The 27,535-nt window shown below is 47.8% G+C and overlaps 1 protein-coding gene across 3 annotated transcripts in view; it reads left to right on the top strand.

Annotated features, from left to right (window-relative positions):
• The window catches only part of BTBD18 (BTB domain containing 18), a 249,944-nt gene that overhangs the window by 30,944 nt on the left and 191,465 nt on the right, over nucleotides 1-27,535 (top strand). For 2 of the 3 annotated variants that reach the window (XM_063958557.1, XM_063958556.1), the window contains exon 2: nucleotides 492-618. In XM_063958557.1, the coding sequence (XP_063814627.1) occupies nucleotides 501-618 (118 nt within the window). In that variant the 5' untranslated portion in view covers nucleotides 492-500. Of the gene's footprint in view, nucleotides 1-491; nucleotides 619-27,535 lie in introns of those variants that run through there. The other variant, XM_063958558.1, reaches the window with a different exon arrangement.

Genomic DNA, 27,535 nt, shown 5'->3' with positions numbered 1-27,535 from the left:
ACCGTTGTTGGTACACACTCGCCGACAGATGGCTGATATATCAGCCAGTGTGTACGCACCTTTAGCATGGATATCCTTAAAACTGAGACTGTAGGGTTGCCTTGAGGGACGCTTTTTGGAACCACTGGACTATACATTTAGCAATGCAGTATTGCTTATTTCAGCGCAAAGCATTTTTGTATTTATTCTTATCTATCAGATAATTTCTTTACAAGTAAAATATATTTCTCCAACGTGAAAAAAAAAAAAAAAAAAAACACGTCCTGATTGTAACTTAACATGCAACAGGCAGGCATGCCCAAACTTGATGCTACACCAATATGGGTGTGAACAGGGAAATACGGGTTAGGCACAAGAATTTTATCACAACTCACTGAGAAAATGCAGATAATCTTCCCTGATATGGGTTAAAAATATGCAATAACAAATGCCAGTTGCTGTCTTTATCCAATTTATATTTATGTCTTTTATTATTTTAAATTTTACCATAGTTCGATGAAATGGCTCCTGGCTTGCGTCTTTCTTACTGGAACCCTCGTCTTATGCGTACAGTGTACTTTCAGCTGCATCAACAACAGCAGGCTGGTCTATTCTGCGATGTCACTCTACAGGGCGATGGTGAGAGCGCATATTGGGCACTAGTTATTTAAAAGTTCACTAATATGAATTAAAAAAAAAAGTTGTCACATGTATGCTTTAAATTTAATGTGGTTTTCTGTAATCCTGTTTTTTTTTGTGCATATATCCAGGTCCTACATAGTAGCCATATGTAGATCAGGCTAACAAGTGATGACAATGGACACTTTCCACAGTGTACTACACAATTTGTGACTGTAATTACTTTAAATTTCTTAAAGTGATAGACAATCCGACCCTACCCATGCACCAGCATTGAGGATCGGAATAAACAAACTGACAGAAATATAGTATAGTCAGCAATCACACTAGCAGTCACATGTTATACATTAGTATATTAAGCAATATGAGCTCATCATCAACTACAACTACATTTCTCTATCGTCCTAGTGGATGCTGGGGTTCCTGAAAGGACCATGGGGAATAGCGGCTCCGCAGGAGACAGGGCACAAAAAGTAAAGCTTTTCCAGATCAGGTGGTGTGCACTGGCTCCTCCCCCTATGACCCTCCTCCAGACTCCAGTTAGATTTTTGTGCCCGGCCGAGAAGGGTGCAATCTAGGTGGCTCTCCTAAAGAGCTGCTTAGAAAAAGTTTAGCTTAGGTTTTTTATTTTACAGTGAGTCCTGCTGGCAACAGGATCACTGCAACGAGGGACTGAGGGGAGAAGAAGTGAACTCACCTGCGTGCAGGATGGATTGGCTTCTTGGCTACTGGACATCAGCTCCAGAGGGACGATCACAGGTACAGCCTGGATGGTCACCGGAGCCGCGCCGCCGGCCCCCTTGCAGATGCTGAAGTCAGAAGAGGTCCAGAATCGGCGGCTGAAGACTCCTGCAGTCTTCTAAAGGTAGCGCACAGCACTGCAGCTGTGCGCCATTTTCCTCTCAGCACACTTCACACGCAGTCACTGAGGGTGCAGGGCGCTGGGGGGGGGCGCCCTGGGAGGCAAATGTAACCTATATAAAGGCTAAAAATACCTCACATATAGCCCCCAGAGGCTATATGGAGATATTTAACCCCTGCCTGGATTCACTAAATAGCGGGAGACGAGCCCGCCGGAAAGGGGGCGGGGCCTATCTCCTCAGCACACGGCGCCATTTCCTCTCACAGCTCCGCTGGTCAGGACGGCTCCCAGGTCTCTCCCCTGCACTGCACTACAGAAACAGGGTAAAACAGAGAGGGGGGGGCAAATTTATGGCGATATTTTGATATATATAAAGCAGCTATAAGGGAGCACTTATTATAAGGCTATCCCTGTTATATATAGCGCTTTTGGTGTGTGCTGGCAAACTCTCCCTCTGTCTCCCCAAAGGGCTAGTGGGTCCTGTCTTCGTTAGGAGCATTCCCTGTGTGTCTGCTGTGTGTCGGTACGTGTGTGTCGACATGTATGAGGACGATATTGGTGTGGAGGCGGAGCAATTGCCAAATATGAGGATGTCACCCCCTAGGGAGTCGACACCAGAATGGATGCCTTTATTTATGGAACTACGGGATAGTGTCAACACGCTAAAGCAGTCGTTTGACGACATGAGACGGCCGGACAATCAATTAGTGCCTGTCCAGGCGACTCAAACACCGTCAGGGGCTGTGAAACGCCCTTTGCCTCAGTCGGTCGACACAGACCCAGACACAGGCACTGACTCCAGTGGTGACGGTGACGAATCAACCGTATTTTCCAGTAGGGCCACACGTTATATGATTTTGGCAATGAAGGAGGCGTTACATTTAGCTGATACTACAGGTACCACTAAACAGGGTATTATGTGGGGTGTGAAAAAACTACCTATAGTTTTTCCTGAATCAGAAGAATTAAATGACGTGTGTAATGAAGCGTGGGTTGCCCCTGATAAAAAGCTGATAATTTCAAAGAAATTATTGGCATTATACCCTTTCCCGCCAGAGGTTAGGGAGCGCTGGGAAACACCTCCTAGGGTGGACAAGGCGCTAACACGCTTATCTAAACAAGTGGCGTTACCCTCTCCTGAGACGGCCGCACTTAAAGATCCATCAGATAGGAGGATGGAAAATATCCCAAAAAGTATATACACACATGCAGGTGTTATACTACGACCAGCTATAGCGACTGCCTGGATGTGCAGTGCTGGGGTAGTTTGGTCAGAGTCCCTGATTGAAAATATTGATACCCTGGACAGGGACAATATTTTACTGTCGTTAGAACAAATAAAGGATGCATTTCTTTATATGCGTGATGCACAGAGGGATATCTGCACACTGGCATCACGGGTAAGTGCTATGTCCATTTCGGCCAGAAGAGCTTTATGGACGCGACAGTGGACAGGCGATGCGGATTCAAAACGACATATGGAAGTTTTGCCGTATAAAGGGGAGGAGTTATTTGGAGTCGGTCTATCAGATTTGGTGGCCACGGCTACAGCCGGGAAATCCACCTTTCTACCTCAAGTCACTCCCCAACAGAAAAAGGCACCGACTTTTCAACCGCAGCCCTTTCGTTCCTTTAAAAATAAGAGAGCAAAGGGCTATTCATATCTGCCACGAGGCAGAGGTCGAGGGAAGAGACAGCAACACGCAGCTCCTTCCCAGGAACAGAAGCCTTCCCCGGCTTCTACAAAAGCCTCAGCATGACGCTGGGGCTTCTCAAGCGGACTCGGGGACGGTGGGTGGTCGTCTCAAAAATTACAGCGCGCAGTGGGCTCACTCGCAGGTAGATCCCTGGATCCTGCAGATAATATCTCAGGGGTACAGGTTGGAATTAGAGACAGATCCACCTCGCCGTTTCCTGAAGTCTGCTTTTACCAACGTCCCCCTCCGAAAGGGAGACGGTTTTGGAAGCCATTCACAAGCTGTACTCTCAGCAGGTGATAGTCAAGGTACCTCTTCTACAACAAGGGAAGGGGTATTATTCCACTCTTTTTGTGGTACCGAAGCCGGATGGCTCGGTAAGGCCTATTCTAAATCTGAAGTCCTTGAACCTGTACATAAAGAAGTTCAAGTTCAAGATGGAGTCACTCAGAGCAGTGATAGCGAACCTGGAAGAGGGGGACTTTATGGTATCCTTGGACATCAAGGATGCGTATCTCCACGTTCCAATTTACCCCTCACACCAGGGGTACCTCAGGTTCGTTGTACAAAACTGTCACTATCAGTTTCAGACGCTGCCGTTCGGATTGTCCACGGCACCTCGGGTCTTTACAAAGGTAATGGCCGAGATGATGATTCTTCTTCGAAGAAAAGGCATATTAATTATCCCATACTTGGACGATCTCCTAATAAGGGCAAGGTCCAGAGAACAGCTAGAGATGGGATTAGCACTGTCTCAAGAAGTGCTAAAACAGCACGGGTGGATTCTGAATATTCCAAAATCCCAGTTAATGCCGACAACTCGTCTGCTGTTCCTAGGGATGATTCTGGACACGGTTCAGAAAAAGGTTTTTCTCCCGGAGGAAAAAGCCAAGGAGTTATCCGAGCTTGTCAGGAACCTCCTAAAACCAGGAAAGGTGTCTGTACATCAATGCACAAGAGTCCTGGGAAAAATGGTGGCTTCTTACGAAGCAATTCCATTCGGCAGATTCCACGCAAGAATTTTCCAAAGGGATCTGTTGGACAAATGGTCAGGGTCGCATCTTCAGATGCACCTGCGGATAACCCTGTCTCCAAGGACAAGGGTGTCTCTTCTGTGGTGGTTGCAGAGTGCTCATCTATTGGAGGGCCGCAGATTCGGCATACAGGATTGGATCCTGGTGACCACGGACGCCAGCCTGAGAGGCTGGGGAGCAGTCACACAAGGAAGAAACTTCCAGGGAGTATGGACGAGCCTGGAAACGTCTCTTCACATAAACATTCTGGAACTAAGAGCAATATACAATGCTCTAAGCCAGGCAGAACCTCTGCTTCAGGGAAAACCGGTGTTGATCCAGTCGGACAACATCTCGGCAGTCGCCCATGTGAACAGACAGGGCGGCACAAGAAGCAGGAGTGCAATGGCAGAAGCTGCAAGGATTCTTCGCTGGGCAGAGAATCATGTGATAGCACTGTCAGCAGTGTTCATCCCGGGAGTGGACAACTGGGAAGCAGACTTCCTCAGCAGACACGATCTTCACCCGGGAGAGTGGGGACTTCATCCAGAAGTCTTCCACTTGCTGGTAACCCGTTGGGAAAGACCAATGGTGGACATGATGGCGTCTCGCCTCAACAAAAAACTGGACAGGTATTGCGCCAGGTCAAGAGATCCGCAGGCAATAGCTGTGGACGCGCTGGTAACGCCTTGGGTGTACCAGTCGGTGTATGTGTTTCCTCCTCTGCCTCTCATACCAAAAGTATTGAGAATTATACGGCAAAGAGGCGTAAGGACGATACTAGTGGTTCCGGATTGGCCAAGAAGGACTTGGTACCCGGAACTTCAAGAGATGATCACGGAAGATCCGTGGCCTCTACCTCTAAGGAGGGACTTGCTTCAGCAGGGTCCCTGTCTGTTTCAAGACTTACCGCGGCTGCGTTTGACGGCATGGCGGTTGAACGCCGGATCCTAAAGGAAAAAGGCATGCCGGAAGAAGTCATTCCTACTTTGATTAAAGCAAGGAAGGAAGTAACCGTGCAACATTATCACCGAATTTGGCGAAAATATGTTGCGTGGTGCGAAGATCGGAGTGCTCCGACGGAGGAATTTCAACTGGGTCGATTCCTACATTTCCTGCAATCAGGATTGTCTATGGGTCTCAAATTGGGATCTATTAAGGTTCAAATTTCGGCCCTGTCGATTTTCTTTCAAAAAGAATTGGCTTCAGTCCCTGAAGTCCAGACCTTTGTTAAGGGAGTGCTACATATACAGCCTCCTGTGGTGCCTCCAGTGGCACCGTGGGATCTCAATGTGGTTTTGGACTTTCTAAAATCTCATTGGTTTGAACCACTAAAGAAGGTGGATTTGAAATATCTCACATGGAAAGTGACCATGCTTCTAGCCCTGGCTTCGGCCAGGAGAGTGTCAGAACTGGCAGCTTTATCTTACAAAAGCCCATATCTGATTTTCCATTCGGACAGGGCAGAACTGCGGACTCGTCCGCATTTTCTCCCTAAGGTGGTGTCAGCATTTCATCTGAACCAGCCTATTGTAGTGCCTGCGGCTACAAGTGACTTGGAGGACTCCAAGTTACTGGACGTTGTCAGAGCATTAAAAATATATATTGCAAGGACAGCTGGAGTCAGAAAATCTGACTCGTTGTTTATATTGTATGCACCCAACAAGATGGGTGCTCCTGCGTCTAAGCAGACGATTGCTCGTTGGATCTGTAGCACAATCCAACTTGCACATTCTGTGGCAGGCCTGCCACAGCCTAAATCTGTAAAGGCCCACTCCACAAGGAAGGTGGGCTCATCTTGGGCGGCTGCCCGAGGGGTCTCGGCATTACAACTTTGCCGAGCAGCTACGTGGTCAGGGGAGAACACGTTTGTAAAATTTTACAAATTTGATACTCTGGCTAAGGAGGACCTGGAGTTCTCTCATTCGGTGCTGCAGAGTCATCCGCACTCTCCCGCCCGTTTGGGAGCTTTGGTATAATCCCCATGGTCCTTTCAGGAACCCCAGCATCCACTAGGACGATAGAGAAAATAAGATTTTACTTACCGATAAATCTATTTCTCGGAGTCCGTAGTGGATGCTGGGCGCCCATCCCAAGTGCGGATTATCTGCAATAATTGTACATAGTTATTGTTAACTAATTCGGGTTATTGTTGAAGGAAGCCATCTTTCAGAGGCTCCGCTGTTATCATACTGTTAACTGGGTTTAGATCACAAGTTGTACGGTGTGATTGGTGTGGCTGGTATGAGTCTTACCTGGGATTCAAAATCCTCCCTTATTGTGTACGCTCGTCCGGGCACAGTACCTAACTGGAGTCTGGAGGAGGGTCATAGGGGGAGGAGCCAGTGCACACCACCTGATCTGGAAAAGCTTTACTTTTTGTGCCCTGTCTCCTGCGGAGCCGCTATTCCCCATGGTCCTTTCAGGAACCCCAGCATCCACTACGGACTCCGAGAAATAGATTTATCGGTAAGTAAAATCTTATTTTCTCATACGTCCTAGAGGATGCTGGGGTCCACTTCATGACCATGGGGTATAGACTGTTCCGCAGGAGCCATGGGCACTCTTAAGACTTTTCAATGGGTGTGAACTGGCTCCTCCCTCTATGCTCCTCCTCCAGACCTCAGTTTTAGAAATGTGCCCAGGCAGACTGGATGCACTCCAGAGGAGCTCTACTGAGTTTCTCTGAAAAGACTTGTTAGGTTTTTTATTTTCAGGGAGAACTGCTGGCAACAGTCTCCCTGCTTCGTGGGACTGAGGGGGCAGAAGTAGGAACCAACTTCCTGAAGAGTTTTATGGCATATACTAGCAGGTCCAGCAGACGTTACCAGGCTGTGGCCGGAGCACTGGGAGAAGGTAAGGCATGGATTCCACTTAGAAGGGGAATACGGACACAGCCGCACTGTTTTGGGAAGGAGACCACCAAACAGTCACTGACGCGGCTGCCACCTCGGGAGCACCAGCACTAGGCCTTAAGGATCAGAGGCTCCAGGATTAATATGAGGCCGTGATCCCTAGGCTTGATGTCAGCAGTGGGAAGTCAGACGCTCTCCTGGTCGCCCCTCCCCCGGTTCATGACCAGTTTCCTCCGAGTCACCCGCCATGAACTGTTTCCCGCTTCCATCTCAGACGCTGTATATGTAGGGGACCGTGTTCACTAGTAGCGTCTGGATCCACTCAGCGTTCGCTAACGTATTGATTAGTCCTGGAAGCAAGGGGAGTCTCCCTGTATCCCACTCTACTGAGTACGGGTTGTACAGCACTAAGTCTCTATCTACCTTTTGAGTACGAATAGTTAGATAAGTGCCTATTGCATACGAGTCTGTATACATTTACTGTTGTTTCTTTCGCATTTGCGTCTGAATACGTTAGATCTGTTTAAACATAATGCAGTAATATGTTCTCCTACATACTTAAAAATAGTATTTTGATACCTACCGGTAAATCCTTTTCTCCTAGTCTGTAGAGGATGCTGGGGTCCACTTCATGACCATGGGGTATAGACGGTTCCGCAGGAGCCATGGTCACTCTAAAGACTTTTCAATGGGTGTGAACTGGCTCTTCCCTCTATGCCCCTCCTTCAGACCTCAGTTTTAGAAATGTGCCCAGGCAGACTGGATGCACTCCAGAGGAGCTCTACTGAGTTTCTCTGAAAAGACTTATGTTAGGTTTTTTATTTTCAGGGAGAACTGCTGGCAACAGTCTCCCTGCTTCGTGGGACTGGGGGGGCAGAAGTAGGAACCAACTTCCTGAAGAGTTTCATGGCTCTGCTTCTGGCTGACAGGACACCATTAGCTCCTGAAGGGTACTGAACGCTAGCCGTGTCTAGATGCTCACTCCCACAGTGCGCCGTCACCCCCCTCACAGAGCCAGAAGTCAGAAGACAGGTGAGTGTAAGAAGATAGATCTTCAATCAAGTAAAGTGACGGCTGAGGTACCGCGTGGCTGGCGGGAGCGCAGCGCGCCATTGCTGCCCACACAAACAGGCACTGCAGGGCGCAGGTGGGGGAGGGGGGGCGCCCTGGGCAGCAAAATACCTAAATAAACTGGCTAAAAGGGGGCATAAGATGCCCAGGCACAGCCCTACCCCAGCCAGTATAAATATTATGTACAATCTCTGAGGTAAAAACGCGCTATTGCGGGGGCGGAGCTTCTTCCTCAGGCAGCCAGCACACTGCTCAGTGCCATTTTCTCTCTCTCTCCTCAGGCTGCAGAGACATCGCTGCTCCTCCTCCACTTCTGACTACAAGTATCAGGGTGCAAAACTGGGGGGGGAGGGCACAAGCGAATTTGGTGCTTTACAAGTGTGTTTCCTGTGTAAAACAGCGCTGCATGTCAGTGGGCATTTTGTGTTCACATGCATTAGATACTGGCGCTGGGGTTGTGAACTGGCTGCTCCTAAACTGTGTCCCTCTGACAGATTTTACTGTGGGTCTGTCCCCTATAAGTCCCAGTGTGTCTGTGTAGGTGTTGTGCACGAGTGTGACATGTCTGAGGCATGGAGTTCTTCCAAGAGCCTGCATGGGTGAGAGAAATACGTTATAGTATGTATCATATCAATAGGAGATTAGATAAGTCTGAATCTCATGCAGGATGCTGAGAAAATCTGTGGAAGATGTGATATTTCAGGGTTCTGTTCTTCCATCCGCAGGCGACCCCTCTGGGTCACACTGATACCGACACGGACACTGATTCCTGTGTCAACGATAGTGACTCCAGGGGAATAGATCATAAAATTGGAAAAAAATATACAATATATGATTGTGGCTATAAGGGAGGTTCTGGAAGTCACGGACGCCACTCCTGTACCTCAGGTTAGTCGAATTTTTTGCCTTCTGCTCCTGCACCGGCAAAAAAGTCATATCACTCTCACATGCAGTCCTTTCGGCCCAATAAGTACAAAAAGGCAAAAGGTTCCCCCTTCTTTGCAGATAGGGGAAAGGGAAAGAAGTCCACAGCGGCTTCAGGATCCCAAGAGCAGAAGTCAACCCCTACTTCTGCCAAATCTGCAGCATGACGCTGGGGCTCCCTTGCGGGAGACCGCTCAGGTGGGGGCACGTCTCAAACTGTTCAGCCAAGGTTGGATTCAGTCTGGCCTGGACCCCTGGGTTTTGCAAATAGTATCCCAGGGGTACAAGCTGGAGTTTCAAGACGTCCCCCCATGCCGATTTTTCAAATCGACCTTGCCAGCTTCTCTTCCAGAACGAGAGGCAGTAACAGCAGCAATTCAAAAATTTATGTTGGGATCAGGTCGTAGTCCTGGTACCCTTGTCACAACAAGGGTAGGGGTTTTATTCAAGCCTCTTTGTAGTTCCGAAGCCGGACGGCTTGGTCAGAGATTCGCGGTTCAGGATTGCCATTACCAGTTCCAGACATTGCCTTTCGGTCTATCCACGGCGCCAAGGGTATTCACCAAGGTGATGGCGGAGAGGAGTCAAAAAGGAGTCAATATAATTCCTTATCTGGACGATCTCCTGATAAAGACGAGATCCAGGGAGCAGTTGTTACAGAACGTCACACTCTCCCTGTCCATACTCCAACAACACGGTTGGATCATACATTTTCAAAAGTCACAGTTGGAACCGACGACAAGATTGTCTTTTCTCGGGATGATTCTGGACACAGAAGTTCAGAGAGTATTTCTTCCGGTGGAAAAGGCTCTGGAAATCCAGAAAATGGTAAAACAGATATTGAAACCATCAAGTGTGTCCGTCCATCAGTGCATTCGGTTGTTGGGGAAAATGGTGGCGGCCTACGAGGCCATACAGTTTAACAGGTTCCATGCCAGAGTATTCCAGTGGGACCTGTTGGACAAGTGATCGGGATCCCACCTACACATGCACCGGAAGATAGTCCTGTTGTCAAAAGCCAGGATTTCGCTCCTGTGGTGGCTGCACAGTTCGCACCTACTAGAGGGACGCAGGTTCGGGATTCAGGACCGGGTCCTGGTAACCGCGGACGCAAGTCTCCGAGGCTGGGGAGCTGTCACTCAGGGGGAAAGCTTCCAAGGAAAATGGTCAAGTCAGGAAGCCTGCCTTCACATAAACGTGCTGGAATTGAGAGCCATTTACAACGGCCTTCAACAAGCGGTACATCTTCTTCAAGATCATCCCGTGCAGATCCAGTCAGACAATGTAACAGCAGTCGCATACATAAACAGGATGGGCGGAACGAAAAGCAGAGCGGTAATGGTAGAGGGGACGAGGATCCTCCTCTGGGCAGAAAGGCATGTAAAGGCTCTGTCGGCAATTTTCATTCTGGGAGTAGACAACTGGGAAGCAGACTTCCTCAGCAGACACGATCTCCATCCAGGGGGTACATTTACTAAGGTGGGAGATTTTTAGAACTGGTGATGTTGCCCATAGCAACCATTCAGATTATATCTATTATCTGCTAGAAGCAGCTAGATAAATGGTAAGTAGAATCTGATTGGTTGCCATGGGCAACATCACCAGTTCTAAAAATCTCCCACCTTAGTAAATTTATCCCAGGAGAGTGGGGCCTCCACCAAGAAGTCTTCGCAGAGGTGACAAGTCTTTGGGGAGTTCCTCAAGTAGACATGATGGCATCTCGTCTCAACAAGAAGCTTCAGAAATATTGTTCCAGGTCGAGAGACCCTCAAGCAGTAACAGTGGATCCGCTAGTGACCCAGTGGGTATTCCGGTCAGTGTATGTCTTCCCTCCACTTCCGCTGATCCCAAAAGTTATCAGGATCATAAGAAGAACAAGGGTTCGAGCAATCTTCATTGCGCCAGACTGGCCAAGGAGGGCTTGGTACCCAGATCTTCAAGATTTGCTCATAAATTATTCTCTGCCTCTTCCTCTTCACGAGGACCTGCTGCAGCAGGGGCTGTGCGTGTATCAAGACTTACCGCGGCTACGTTTTGACGGCATAGCTGTTGAGCGCCGGATCCTAGCCCGAAAGGGTATTCCAAAGGAAGTCATTCCCACACTTATTCAGGCTAGGAAAGGAGTAACGTCGAAACATTACCACCGTATTTGGAGAAAATATGTGTGTTGGTGTGAATCCAAGAAGGCTCCTACGGAAGAGTTTCAGTTGGGACGTTTTCTCCATTTTCTACAGGCTAGTGTGGAGGCGGGCCTTCGATTGGGGTCAATCAAGGTCCAGATTTCGGCCTTGTCAATTTTCTTCCAAAAACAATTGGCTGCTCTTCCAGAGGTTCAGACCTTCGTGAAAGGGGTTCTGCACATCCAGCCTCCATTCGTGCCTCCAGTGGCACCATGGGACCTTAACGTGGTGTTGCAGTTCCTTTAATCGGATTGGTTTGAGCCTCCTCTACAAGAGATAGAGTTGAAGTTTCTCACTTGGAAAGTGGTGATGCTTTTGGCATTGGCATCCGCAAGGCGGGTGTCTGAATTGGGGGCCTTGTCTCACAAGAGCCCTCACCTGGTCTTCCATGAAGATAGGGCAGAGTTGAGAACTCGCCAACATTTTCTTCCAAAGGTGGTTTCATCTTTCCACATAAACCGACCTATTGTGGTGCCAGTAGTTACTGACACGTTCACTGAGTCAAAGTCTCTAGATGTGGTTAGAGCTTTGAAGATTTATGTCACTAGAACAGCTAGGGTACGGAAAACAGAGGCTCTGTTTGTCCTGTATGCTCCCAACAGGATTGGGTGTCCTGCTTCCAAGCAGACTATTGCGCGCTGGATCAGAGGTACGATTCAGCATGCACATTATATGGCTGGATTGCCGTTACCTACGTCGGTGAAGGCCCATTCTACTAGGAAGGTGGGCTCATCCTGGGAGGCTGCCCGGGGGGTCTCGGCATTACAACTTTACCGAGCAGCTACTTGGTCAGGGTCAAACACATTTGCTAATTTCTACAAGTTTGACACCTTGGGAGGGGGGGGGGGGGGAGGGGCGACCAGGAGAGCGTCTGACTTCCCACTGCTGACATCAAGCCTAGGGATCACGGCCTCATATTAATCCTGGAGCCTCTGATCCTTAAGGCCTAGTGCTGGTGCTCCCGAGGTGGCAGCCGCGTCAGTGACTGTTTGGTGGTCTCCTTCCCAAAACAGTGCGGCTGTGTCCGTATTCCCCTTCTAAGTGGAATCGATGCCTTACCTTCTCCCAGTGCTCCGGCCACAGCCTGGTAACGTTTGCTGGACCTGCTAGTATATCCGACACAGACGCCCGCTGAAACAGCACTGTACTCGTGGGTAAGCATTATCGCGATCCGGCAGAGAGTTGTTGGAGCGACTCTTTCTAAGGTACGTATAAGACGCTGTTTAGAAAGATCACTCAAAAAAAGTAGACTATAAAAATAAAATAAGAAAGCTTAGGGCTGCTAAGAACCAGCCAAGGATGTGCAGTCAGGGGAAGCTCTGCCTCCCCTGTCATATTTCGCTCTGATGATGAGAATAATACAAAGATGATATTTATAACACAGATTCAGTGTTATAAATTACTTCTTTGTATTAATATACTTATTTCTCTTACGTCCTTGAGGATGCTGGGGTCCATTTTAGTACCATGGGGGTATAGACGGTTCCGCAGGAGTCTTCGGCACTTTAAGACTTTTCAACAGTGTGAACTGGCTCCTCCCTCTATGCCCCTCCTCCAGACCTCAGTTTAGAAAATGTGCCCGGGAGACTGGCTGCACATCAGTGACACTCTACTGAGTTTTGCTGAAAAAGACTTTGTTAGTTTTTTAATTTACAGGAAAGCTGCTGGCAACAGCTTCCCTGCTTCGTGGGACTTACGGGTGTAAGTAGGAACCAACTTCTCAGTTAGTTTAATGGCTCTGCTTCCGCTGACAGGACACCATTAGCTCCTGAAGGGTACTGAACACAGCCCTTGCCTGGCTGCAGCTCACTCCCACAGCACTGCCGCCACCCCCTAACAGAGCCAGAAGTCAGAAGGCTGGTGAGTATTAACCGGAGACCTGTAGAGAGGGGCCCTCCGGTCATCATGGCGGCATAAAGGTACCAGCGCAGCGCGGGACGCTGCACATCAACATGTCTCTCCGCAAAGGGTGTAGGGCGTGCGCGGGGGGTGCGCTCTGAGAGACATGATAAATCCTTACTCTCGCTGGCAAAATGTACATACATGTGATCCGCTGATGTACACTACCCCGGCCAGTATAAATAATACTGTGGCTGCGCCATTACAGGGGGCGGGGCTTCACCTTAGAATTGCTTGTAACACTCAGTTGGCCGGAGATGATGGTTACACTCATCACAGAGACGCCGAAGCACTGATCCTACAGGCTGCTTCTCCTCACACATCGCTGATACAAGTACCAGGGTGTTATAGAAGGGGAGATGAGCACATAATTTATTGAAGTCTGCGGGCTTCACATTGGATATAAAGCTCTGTTTTGGTATGTATGTATAGTCATTGTATGTAATACATATAGGGCGCATGGTGTGGACTGGCAATTCCCTCTGGGTCCCTCTGACAGACATTAGTGTAGGTCTGTCCCCATTAGTTCCCGTGTGTGTGTGAGTGGTGTGACTGTACACGTGTGTACCATGTCTAGAGAAAGTAGTTCCCCAGAGGAACCCATTTTGGAGGCATAAGAGTGTTCTGAGCCTGTGTGGGTGAGAAAGCTGCAGAGTAATATGGCTAAACTAGCAAGGAAATAGTCTGAAGGGGTGGTCTTCTGTATGCCGAATGTCGGGATCCCGGCGCACAGTATACCGGCGCCGGAATCCCGGCATACCGACAACTATTCTTCCTCGTGGGGGTCCACGACCCCCCTGGAGGGAGAATAAAATAGTGTGGCGCGCATAGCGCGCCACCGTGCCCGCAAGGGGCTCATTTGTGCTCGCCACACTGTCGGTATGCCGGCGGTCGGCCTCCCGGCGCCGGTATGCTGGTCGCCGGGAGACCCAGCGCCAGCATACCGTACTACACCCGTCTGAAGAACAGACAAAGCATTGGAGACAGTCTGTGGATGATGCTTTATTTGCTGATTCACCTACAACATCCACTCGGGACCCCTCCAGTTCCCAGAAAAGGTCCCTGGCCCAAATTATGCAAAGGAACACTGACACAGATTCCGACACTGACGTCGACACTGTGGATTTGAGGGGTGTAGATCCCAAACTGGCTAAGAGCATTCAATGTATGATAGTCGCTATAAAAGAGGTGTTGGAATTTCCTGACACAACACCTCAGATTATTTTTAAATTAAATAAAAAACAGGTGGTGACTTTTTTTCCCCTCCGTCTAAGGACTTAAATACTTTTTTTGAGGAATCCTGGGCTAACCCGGAAAATAAATTTGCTATACCTAAAAGGTTGCGGGTAGCATACCCTTTCCCTGAAGAGGATAGGCGTGAGTGGGAGTCACCCCCAATGATTGACACCTCAGTCTCTAGGTTGTCAAAGAAAATCATTTTACCTGCCTCTGGGTCAGCTTCATTAAAAGAACCTGCTGAACGCAAATTAGAGACGACTTCAAAGTCCATCTATGTTGCTACGTGTACATTACTCAGGCCCACAATTGCTTCTGCGTGGGTAGGTAACACAGTTGAAAAGTGGGCAGATAACTTGATTGTTAATATTGACACGGTCGATAAAGATGACATGCTGCAAATTCTAGGTCATATCAAAGACTCTGCAGTATATCGTTCTCATACTATGCAGTCCTTTCGGCCCAACAAGTACAAAAAGGCTAAAACTACCCCTTTTTTCACAGGAAAGGGGAGAGGAAAAGGTAGAAAACCTACAACACCCTCAGGCTCCCAGGAGCAGAAGTCAGCAACTACTTCTGCAAAAGCCACAGCATGACGCTGGGGCTCCTCTGCGGGAGTGCGATCGGGTGGGGGCACGTCTATTACTTTTCAGCCAGGTCTGGCTTCGCTCAGACCTGGATCCTTGGATTTTACAGATAATATCCCACGGTTACAAGTTGGAATTTCAAGACCTTCCCCCATGCCGATTTTTCATATCAGCCTTGGCAGTTTCTGCTCAAGACAGCACAAATGAACGCAATACACAAATTATGTCAAGACAAAGTAATTGCCTTGGTTCTTGCCGAACAAAGGAACCAAGGCTTTTATTCAAGCCTGTTTGTGGTACCGAAGCCGGATGGCTCGGTCAGACCGATTTTTAAACCTAAAATCTCTGAATCTTTATTTGAAAAGATTCAAATTCAAGATGGAATCCTTGAGAGCAGTGATTTCCAGCTTGGAAGAAAAGGAATTTCTGGTGTCAGTGGACATAAAGGATGCTTACTTGCATGTCCCCATTTACCTGCCACATCAAGCATACTTGAGGTTTGCGGTTCAGGATTGCTGCTACCAATTCCAGAAATTACCGTTCGGGCACTCCACGGCTCCGAGAATATTCACTAAGGTGATGGCGGAGATGATGGTTCTCCTTCGCAAACAAGGAGTCAACATAATTCCACACCTGGACGATCTCCTCATAAAAGCGAAATCCAGGGAAAAGTTACTCCCGAACATAGCATTTGCCCTGAAGGTGCTTCAACAGCACGGTTGGATCATCAACTTTTCAAAATCCCAGTTGGAACCGACAATGAGATTATCATTTTTGGGAATGATACTGGACACCGAGGTACAGAGAATATTTCTACCGGTGGAAAAGGCTCAGGAGATCCAGAGCATGGTCAAACAACTTTTGAGACCAAGATCAGTATCAATTCATCAGTGCATTCGCCTATTGGGGAGAATGGTAGCGGCTTACAAGGCGCTACAATATGGACGATTCCATGCCAGGGTCTTCCAGTGGGACCTACTGGACAAGTGGTCAGGGTCGCATCTCCACATGCATCAAAGGATAATCTTGTCAGCGAAAGCCAGAATTTCGCTCCTGTGGTGGCTACACATTTCTCACCTCCTGAAGGGACGCAGGTTCGGGATTCAGGCCTGGATCCTGGTAACCACAGATGCAAGTCTCCGAGGATGGGGAGCAGTCACGCAAGGAGGAAGCGGAAGATGGTCAAGTCAAGAAACTCTCCTTCACATAAACATTCTAGAGTTGAGAGTTGTGTACAACAGCCTTCATCAAGCGGCACACCTTCTTCAAGGTCGTCCCATACAGATCCAGTCAGACAATGTAACGGCAGTAGCTTACATAAACCGTCAAGGCGGAACAAAAAGTAGGGCGGCAATGGCAGAGGTGACAAAGATACTCCTCTGGGCAGAAAGACATGCAAAAGCTCTGTCGGCAATTTTCATTCCGGGAGTGGACAACTGGGAAGCAGACTTCCTCAGCAGACACGATCTCTATCCAGGAGAATAGGGCCTTCACCCAGAAGTCTTTGCGGAGGTAACAAGTCGTTGGGCCGTTCCTCAAGTGGACATGATGGCATCTCGTCTCAACAAGAAGCTTCCGACATATTGTTCCAGGTCGAGAGATCCACAAGAAATAGCAGTGGATGCACTGGTGACCCAGTGGGTGTTACAGTCGGTGTATCTGTTCCCTCCACTTCCACTTTTCCAAAGGTTCTCAAGATCATCAGAAGAACAAGAGTTTGAGCAATTCTCATTGCTCCAGACTGGCCAAGGAGGGCCTGGTATCCAGATCTTCAAGAGTTATTACTGGAAGATCCTCTTCCTCTTCATGAGGACCTGCTTCAGCAGGGGCCGTTAGTTTATCAGGACTTACCGCGGCTGTGTTTGACGGCATGGCTGTTGAGCGCCAGATCCTAGCCCGTAAGGGTATTCCCAATGAAGTCATTCCCACACTTATTCTGGCCAGGAAAGGGGTAACGTCCAAACATTAGCATCGTATTTGGAGAAAATATGTATCTTGGTGTGTATCCAAGAAGTCTCCTGCGGTGGAGTTTCAATTAGGATGTCTAATCCTATTTCTACAGGCGGGTGTGGATGCTGGATTGAGATTAGGATCTGTCAAGGTTTAGATTTCGGCCTTGTCAGTTTTCTTTAAAAAAAACAATTTGGTTTCTCTTCCAGAGGTCCAGACGTTCGTAAAGGGGGTACTGCGCATCCAACCGCCCCTTGTGCCTCCTGCGGCGCCATGGGATCTAAATGTGGTGTTGCAGTTCCTTAAATCGGACTGGTTTGAGCCTCTACAAGACGTAGAGTTGAAGTTTCTCACTTAGAAAGTGGTCATGCTATTAGCCTTGGCCTCAGGCAGACAGGTGTCTGAGTTAGGAGCTCTCACACAAGAGTCCTTACTTAATATTTCATGAAGATAAGGCTGAACTGAGAACACGTCAGCACTTTCTACTGAAGGTTGTGTCTTCTTTTCATATCAACCAACCAATGGTGGTGCCAGTAGCTTCTGACACCTCAGCCGTCTCAAAATCCTTGGATGTCGTCAGAGCGTTGAGGATTTATGTTGCAAGAACGGCTAGGATAAGGAAAATAGAATCTTTGTTTGTCCTCTGTGACCCCCAACAAGATTGGGGGTCCTGCTTCTAAGCAGACTATTGCGCGCTGGATCAGGGGTACCATTCAGCACGCTCATTCCACGGCAGGATTGCCGTTACCGACTTCGGTAAAAGACCACTCTACAAGGAAAGTGGGTTCGTCCTGGGCGGCTGACCGGGGTGTCTCGGCTTTACAAATCTGCCGAGCTGCTACTTGGTCAGGTGCAAACACGTTTTATAAGTGTGACACCTTGGCTGCTGACGACCTAAGATTTGGTCAGTCAGTTCTGCAGGAACATTAGCACTTTCCCGCCCGTACTGGGAGCTTTGGTACATCCACATGTTACTAAAATGGACCCCAGCATCCTCTAGGACGTAAGAGAAAATAGGATTTTAATTACCTGCTGGTAAATCCTTTTCTTATAGTCCATAGAGGTTGCTGGGCGCCCACGCAGTGCTCAGTTTTCCTGCTAATTTACATTTATCTTTTTGCACATTTTTCATGTTAACATGTCAAATGTTAACAGCTGTTGCTGTTGCGATATGCATGCTGGTTGGCATGACTTATGTTCATGTCAAATTACTTTCTCTAACGTCCTAGTGGATGCTGGGGACTCCGTCAGGACCATGGGGAATAGCGGGCTCCGCAGGAGACAGGGCACATCTAAAAAGCTTTTTAGGTCACATGGTGTGTACTGGCTCCTCCCCCTATGACCCTCCTCCAAGCCTCAGTTAGGTTTTTGTGCCCGTCCGAGAAGGGTGCAAACTGGATGGCTCTCTTAAGGAGCTATTTAGTAAAGTTTTTTTTTAGGTTTCTAATCAGTGATTCCTGCTGGCGACAGGATCACTGCAACGAGGGACTTAGGGGAGAGACTGGCAACTCACCTGCGTGCAGGAGGATTGAAGTCTTAGGCTACTGGACACTGAGCTCCAGAGGGAGTCGGAACACAGGTCAGCCTGGGGTTCGTCCCGGAGCCGCGCCGCCGATCCCCCTTACAGACGCTGAAGAAAGACGGCGAAACGGAGGTCCGGAAACAGGCGGCAGAAGACTTCACAGTCTTCAGAGAGGTAGCGCACAGCACTGCAGCTGTGCGCCATTGTTGTCACACGGCTCACTGACACGGTCACGGAGGGTGCAGGGCGCTGCTGGGGGCGCCCTGGGCAGCAATATAAATACCTATTTGGCAAATAAATACATCACATATAGCCATTAAGGCTATATGTATGTATTTTAACCCAGGCCAGTTATTAAAAAACCGGGAGGAAAAGCCCGCCGAAAAGGGGGCGGAGCTTATTCTCCTCAGCACTCAGCGCCATTTTCCTGATCAGCTCCGCTGGTGAGGAAGGCTCCCACTCTCCCCTGCACTGCACTACAGAAACAGGGTTAAAAGAGAAGGGGGGCATAAATTGGCGATATAATGATATATTAAGAGCGCATATATAGAAACAACACCTTCTAGGGTTGTTATATACATTATAGCGCTTTTGGTGTGTGCTGGCAAACTCTCCCTCTGTCTCCCCAAAGGGCTAGTGGGTCCTGTCCTCTATCAGAGCATTCCCTGTGTGTGTGCTGTATGTCGGTACGTGTGTGTCGACATGTATGAGGAAAATGTTGGTGAGGAGGCGGAGCAAATTGCCTGTAATGTTGATGTCACTCTCTAGGGAGTCGACACCGGAATGGATGGTCTACTTATGGAATTACGTGATAATGTCAACACGCTGCAAGACGGTTGACGACATGAGATGGCCGGCGGACAAATTAGTACCGGTCCAGGCGTCTCAGACACCGTCAGGGGCTTGTAAAAACGCCCATTTACCTCAGTCGGTCGACAGACACAGACATGGACACTGACCCCAGTGTCGACGGTGAAGAAACATACGTAATTTTCCTTTAGGGCCACGAGTTACATGTTAAGGGCAATGAAGGAGCTGTTACATATTTCTGATACTACAAGTACCACAAATAAGGGTATTTTGTAGGGTGTGAATAAACTACTTGTAGTTTTGCCTGAATCAGATAAATTAAATGAAGTGTGTGATGATACGTGGGGTTCCTCCGATAGAAAGTTATGGGCGGTATACCCTTTCCCGCCAGTAGTAAGGGCGAGTTGGGAAACACACCTTAGGGTGGATAAGGCGCTCACACGCTTATAAAAACATGGCGTTACCGTCTCTAGATACGGCCGCCCTCAAGAAGCCAGCTGATAGGAAGCTGAAAAATATCATGACAGTATATACACACATACTGGTGTTATACTACGACCAGCAATCGCCTCAGCCTGGATGTGCAGCGCTGAGGGGGCTTGGTCGGATTTCCTGACTGAAAATTTTGATACCCTTGACAGGGACAAGATTTTATTGACTATAGAGCATTTTAAGGATGCATTTCTATATATGCGTGATGCGCAGAGGGATATTTGCATTCTGGCATCAAGAGTAAATGTGATTTACATATCTGCCAGACGAAGACACGACAGTGGTCAGGTGAGGCAGATTCCAGACGGCATGTGGAAGTATTGCCGTATAAAGGGGCGGTCCATCGGACCTGGTGGCCATGGCAACAGCTGAAAAATCCACTTTTGTTACCCCGAATCACATATCGGCAAAAAAGGACACAGTCTTTTCAGTCTCAGTCCTTTCGTCCCCATAGGGGCAGGCGGGCAAAGGCCAGTCATATCTGCCCAGGGGTAGAGGAAAGGGAAGAAGACTGCAGCAAGCAGCCCATTCCCAGGAACAGAAGCCCCTCACAGCTTCTGCCAAGTCCGCAGCATAACGCTGGGGCCGTACAAGCGGACTCAGGTGCGGTAGGGGGTCATCTCAAGAGTTTCAGTACGCAGGGGGCTCACTCGCAAGGGAACTCCGGGATCCTACATGTAGTATCCCAGGTGTACATTGGAAATTCGAGACATCTCCCCCTCACACAATTCACAGGCTGTATTCCCAGCAGGTGATAATCAAAGTACCCCTCTTACAACATGGAAGGGGGTAGTATTCCACACTATATTGTGGTACTGAAGCCAACCGGCTCGGTGAGATCTGAAATATTTGAACACTTACATACAAGCGTTCAAATCAAGATGGAGTCACTCAGAGCAGTGATAGCGAACCAGGAAGAAGGGGACGATATGGTGTCACTGGATATCAGGGACGCTTACCTACAGGTCCAAATTTGCCCTTCTCACCAAGGGTACTTCAGGTTCCTGGTACAGAACTGTCACTATCAGTTCAGACGCTGCCGTTTGGGTTGTCCACGGCGCCCCGGGTCTTTACCAAGGTAATGGCCGGAATGATGATTTTTCTTAAAAGGAAACATGGACGCTTTCCTGATAAGGGCAAGGTCCAGAGAACAGTTGGAGGTCGGAGTAGCACTATCTTAAGTAGTTCTACGTCAGCACGAGTGGATTCTAAATATTCCAAAATCGCAGCTTTTTCCGATGACACGTCTACTGTTCATAGGGATGATTCTGGACACAGTCCAGAAAAACGTGTTTCTCCCAGTGGAGAAAGCCAGGGAGTTATCCGAGCTAATCGGGATCCTCCTAAAACCAGGAAAAGTGTCAGTGCATCATTGCACAAGAGTCCTGGTAAAAATGGTGGCTTATTACGAAGCAATTCCATTCGGCAGATTTCCCGCAAGAACTCTTCGGTGGGATCTGCTGGACAAATGGTCCGGATCGCATCCTCAGATGCATCAGCGGATAACCCTATATCCAAGGACAAGGGTGTCTCTCCTGTGGTGATTACAGAGTGCTCATCTTCTAGAGGGCCGCAGATTTGGCATTCAGGATTGGATGCCGGTGACCACGGAGGCCAGCCTGAGAGGCTGGAGAACATTCACACAGGGAAAAAATTTCCAGGGAAGTGTGATTAAGTCTGGAGAATTCTCTCTGCATAAATAAGCTTAGAGCAAATTTATAAGGCTCTAAACTTAGCAAGACCTCTGCTTCAAGGTCAGCCGGTATTGATCCAGTGGGATAACATCACGGCAGTCGCCCACGTAAACAGAAAGGGCGGCACAAGAAGCAGGAGGGCAGTGACAAAACTGCAAGGATTTTTCGCTAGGCGGAAAATCATGTGATAGCACTGTCAGCAGTGTTCTTTCCGGGAGTGGACGACTGGGAAGCAGACTTCCTCAGCAGGCATGACCTCCACCCGGGAGAGTGGAAACTTCATAGGGAAGTTTTTCAGCATGATTGTGGACCGTTGGCAAAGACCAAAGGTGGACATGATAGCGTCCCGCCCGAAAAACGGGACAGGTATTCCGCCAGGTCATGAGACCTTCAGGCGATAGCTGTGGATGTTCTGGTAACACCGTGGGTGTACCAGTCAGTGTATGGGTTCCCTCCTCTGTTTCTCATAACCAAGGTATTGAGAATTATAAGACATAGAGGAGTATGAACTATACTAGTGGCTCCGGATGGGCCAAGAGGGACTTGGTACCCGGAGCTTCAAGAGATGCTCACAGAGGACTAAGGGCCTGGGGAGCTAAGAAGGGACTTGCTTCAGCAAGTACCATGTCTTTTCCAAGAATTACCGCGGCTGCGTTTGACGGCATGGCGGTTGAATACCGGATTCTGAAGGGAAAAAGGCATTCCATAAGAGGTCATACCTACCTTGGTCAAAGCCAGGAAGGAGGTGACCGCACAACGTCATCACCACATGTGGTGAAAATATGTTGCGTGGGTAAGGCCAGGAAGGCTCCACGAAGGAAATTCAACTAGGTCGATTCTGCACTTCCTGAAAACAGGAGTGTTTTGAGCCTCAAATTGGGGTTCATTAAGATTTAAATTTCGGCCCTGTAGATTTTCTTCCAGAAAAAATTGACTTCAGTTCCTGAAGTCCAGATTGTAAAGGGTGTATTCCATATACAGTTCTTTTGTGCCTCTAGGGGCACCGTGAGATCTCAACATAGTGTTGGGATTCCTTAAAATCATATTGGTTTGAACCGCTCAAATCTGTGGATTTGAAATATCTCACATGGAAAGTGACCATGCTGTTGACCAATATCTCACATGGAAAGTGACCATGTTGTTAGTCCTGGCCTCGGCCAGGCGATTGTCAAAAAGAATGGGCGGTTTTGTTTTACAAAAGCCCATATTAGAATTTTCCATTTGAACAGGGCAGAACTGGGACTCGTCTCCAGTTTCTTCCTAAAGGGGTGTCAGCGTTGTCACCTGAAACAACCTATTGTGGTGCCTGCGGCTACTGGGGACTTGGAGGACTCCAAGTTACTAGACGTTGTCAGGGCCCTAAAAATATATAAATAAATATATATATATATATATATATATATATATATATATATATATATGTGTATATATGTGTATATATGATAAACGACTGCTCCGGCACTCCACATAGTCCAATGCTGGACTAATCTTGCTCTGGTGCCATCCACGACCGGGAGCCGGTGACATGCAGGGAAAGAATTGAGGCGGCACTCAGAGACTTGAAACAGCATTCATATATTTGTGCAAAAGGTGCAAAGCGTATCAACGTTTCGGGGACCTATTCCCCTTCTTCAGGATAACACAAGTGGCAAACAAAGGTGTTTAAATAGACAGTACAAACACTTACCCCCTGTCCCCATCCAATCTGCAGCTGCAGCGTGTCCGTCCGGCCGCCCTAACGTGACTTCCGCCCGGCTGTTCGCGTCACCGCGGGACCGGAAGTGATGTATCGCATGCAGGGCGCGTTACCATGGTGACTGCTCTGTCTGAGTATCATCTCACGGCCGCTTCACTTGCACTGCCCTTCACCTAATGCTCGATCCCGCGAGATCTCGGGTCCTGGCTGGAGAGATAGCTGGCGTTACCATAGACTCGCTGTCAGCTGTGAAACAGTAAAAACAAAAGTGAACAAACAAATAGCAACAAGTGACATGTTAAGATGACATATAGCAGTCAATATTGTGACAAAACGACAATTTAAAAAAAGCAATTTTTTGTGTACTAGTGCAAACTCAATAGAGCATATATTTAAAAACATCTGAAAGTGAGAAGCAGAGCAAAAAGCACCAATAGGTATCCATGTCATAAAAACACACCGACAACCTATTAAAAGAAATTCTAAAACGGGCACCTTGTATATATAGCAGCTTGAGTTTCATAATGCTGTGTTATGTTAGAAAAATACACTATGAGTGCCCCAGGCACGGAGTCCCCAAGGGCTGACTAATCTTGCATCTAGAGTCAACTGACTAAGGCCCAATCAGGTTCACAAAAAATTGATTAATCCCAAATTGTCATTAAGCCCCCCTGGTTTCAAAGTGTTGAGCCTGTGTATCCACATGGACTCCAACTGTAATAGTCTTCGTCCACGATCTCCACCCCGTATTGACTCGGGGACGTGGTCTATGATACGATGTTTAAAAGTGGCCATCGAGTGTCTGAATGTCACGAAATGTTTGGCCACGGGCTGTTCACCACTGCCCGAAGCCAACGCATTCCTAATGGCAAGTCTGTGTTGAGCCATTCTGATTTTAAATTGGCATTCTGTTTTGCCAACGTAATATCGCCCACATGGGCAAATGATGGCATAAATGACAAACTTCGTGCTACATGTGAGAGGCCATTTGATTTTAAACAACTTTCCTGTAAATGGGTGGGCTATAGTGGTCCCTATTGACATATGGGAACAAGTGGTGCATCCGGTACACTTAAAGCAACCATTGCGTCTGGTAAGAAAATGTGTGGGATTAGATCGCATTTTTGTCATGTCAGTTTTTACTAATATGTCCCTAATACTTCTTCCTTTTTTGTAACTGGGCATGATGCGTTTATCATGTAGCATCTTTAGTTCTGGATCAGATGCTACTATGGGCCACAATTGTCTTAAATGACGTTGCTTTTCCTTACTGGTTACATCATATTCACACACCCACGGGATGATTTTAGACATGTCTTTGGTGTGTTTACTTTTCTTTGAGGCATCCCTCTGAGTGGCCTCAGCCTTTAGGCGGGCCGATCGTATTAATGCCCGAGGGTAACCTCTGGTCAGGAATCTGTCCTCCATTTCTCTCAGCTGATCCATCTTGGTGGACTCACTGTTGTTGGCCCTACACACCCTTAGGAACTGAGAGTATGGAAGACCCCTGACGGTGGAACGGGGGTGAAAGCTATCAAAACGCAAAAGCGTGTTGCGATCAGTTGGCTTTCTATAAAGGCATGTCAGGATTTTGTTCTCCTGGATTTTGATTAGGATGTCAAGAAAGCAGATTTCAACTGGACTGCTGGTCATGGTAAGTTTGGCCGGATTATCAGATTGATTGTGTGAATCAATCAATGAGCCTAAGTCCTGTATATCACCCCTCCAAAAGATCAGCACATCATCTATGTATCTAAAATACACAAACAATCTATCGGAAATGTTTCTGTTGACTAAAAATAACTCTCGTTCAGTTTCCCACATGAAGGCATTTGCGAACGAGGGTGCCACAGAAGACCCCATAGCACACCCCGTTCGCTGCCTGTAAAATTTACCGTCAAAAATAAAGAAATTATGTGTCAACGTGAAACATAACAATTCAAGGAAAAACTCAATGTCTGGCCCAGTGTACCGTGCATTTCCTACTATGAGATGTCGCACAGCCTGCAACCCCTGCTGGTGAGGAATGCAGGTGTATAGGCTGGTGACATCTACCGAGGCCAGCGACACATCGGTGGGAATGTCATCAAAAGTGCTGAGTGTCTGTAAATATATATATAGTTAGGACGGCTGGAGTCAGAAAGTCTGACTTGCTGTTTATATTGTATGCACCCAACAAGCTGGGTGCTCCTGCTTCTAAGCAGTCTATTGCACGCTAGATTTGTAGTACAATTCAGCTTGCACATTCTGTGGCAGGCCTGCCACAGCCGAAATATGTAGATGCCCATTCCACAAGGAAGGTGGCCTCATCCTGGGCGGCTGCCCGAGGAGTCTCTGCATTATAACTTTGCCGAGCAGCTACGTGGTCAGGGGAGAACACGTTTGTAAAATTTTACAAATTTGATACTCTGGCTAAAGAGGACCTGGAGTTCTCTCATTCGGTGCTGCAGAGTCATCCGCACTCTCCCGCCCGTTTGGGAGCTTTGGTATAATCCCCATGGTCCTGACGGAGTCCCCAGCATCCACTAGGACGTTAGAGAAAATAAGAATTTACTTACCGATAATTCTATTTCTCGTAGTCCGTAGTGGATGCTGGGCGCCCATCCCAAGTGCGGATTGTCTGCAATGCTTGTACATAGTTATTGTTACAAAAATCGGGTTATTACTATTGTTGTGAGCCATTTTTTCAGAGGCTACTTCGTTTTGTTATCATACTGTTAACTGGGTTCAGATCACAAGTTGTACGGTGTGATTGGTGTGGCTGGTATGAGTCTTACCCGGGATTCAAGATCCTTCCTTATTGTGTACGCTCGTCCGGGCACAGTACCTAACTGAGGCTTGGAGGAGGGTCATAGGGGGAGGAGCCAGTACACACCATGTGACCTAAAAAGCTTTTTAGATGTGCCCTGTCTCCTGCGGAGCCCGCTATTCCCCATGGTCCTGACGGAGTCCCCAGCATCCACTACGGACTACGAGAAATAGAATTATCGGTAAGTAAATTCTTATTTTCTAACAAATATTTAAAATGCCAGCTTTAATATATACTGCGGACGCCTGCGCATCTTATTACCATGTGCTATGAATGTTCGCTATACATCGCAAAACACTACATCCCATAAGAGAAAACAATACACCCACATATTATCTGAGTTCCAAAGCTCATTGATGTATATATTTGTTGTTAAAAGGATATGTATTCAATATATCACAATGTACAGTGTGTGTATGTGTGTGTATGTATATGTGTGTGTGTGTATGTACGTATGTATGTGTGTGTATGTATATGTGTGTGTGTGTATGTACGTATGTATGTATGTATGTGTATATATATATATATATATATATATATATATATATATATATATATATATATATATATATATATATATATATATATATATATATACACACAGAGTAAAAACCACAGCACTCACCGCACCAGAAGCGGGGCACAGCTATGCACCTACCACTCACAGGGTGGGGTGCATGCAACACTGCACTCTCCACCACAGAAGCGGGGCACACAGCTGTACTTACCACTCACAGGGCGGGGTGCATGTAGCCCATGACCACATCGCTCCAATAAATACAAACAGAGAACCCAGCACTCACCAAAGTAAACTCACTTATCCTCAACAATTCAATAAACAAATGATGGGGGTCTAGTTGGTGGATTGGCCAATGCACGGAAGCCTGCATACCGATTCAAGGTACCCCACCTTCATACAGGTCCTACACTATCACAGAGTCTCAAAACCTGACTACCACACTGCTGCATCATCTGCCTGCTAGATGTAATGTGCACCCGCCACAGACTTATATGGCTTTCAAAGGCACACTAGTCACCTATTGCACTGGCTCAAAGATGATTGCTAAAAAACAGCTGAGACAGGTTCAGGACAATAAAGTCCACACAGGGGTGCATGAGAAAGCTAGTGGCCACGGTTAACAAGAGCCAACCATAGATTAACCCCTTCATATACACACAGAGTAAAAACCACAGCACTCACCGCACCAGAAGCGGGGCACAGCTATGCACCTACCACTCACAGGGTGGGGTGCATGCAACACTGCACTCTCCACCACAGAAGCGGGGCACACAGCTGTACTTACCACTCACAGGGCGGGGTGCATGTAGCCCATGACCACATCGCTCCAATAAATACAAACAGAGAACCCAGCACTCACCAAAGTAAACTCACTTATCCTCAACAATTCAATAAACAAATGATGGGGGTCTAGTTGGTGGATTGGCCAATGCACGGAAGCCTGCATACCGATTCAAGGTACCCCACCTTCATACAGGTCCTACACTATCACAGAGTCTCAAAACCTGACTACCACACTGCTGCATCATCTGCCTGCTAGATGTAATGTGCACCCGCCACAGACTTATATGGCTTTCAAAGGCACACTAGTCACCTATTGC

Source organism: Pseudophryne corroboree, chromosome 3 (genome assembly GCF_028390025.1).
Source record: "Pseudophryne corroboree isolate aPseCor3 chromosome 3, aPseCor3.hap2, whole genome shotgun sequence".
Lineage (NCBI taxonomy): Eukaryota > Metazoa > Chordata > Amphibia > Anura > Myobatrachidae > Pseudophryne > Pseudophryne corroboree.
Note: the sequence above shows the minus strand (reverse complement) of the source record. Positions and strands in the feature narration are given on the sequence as shown.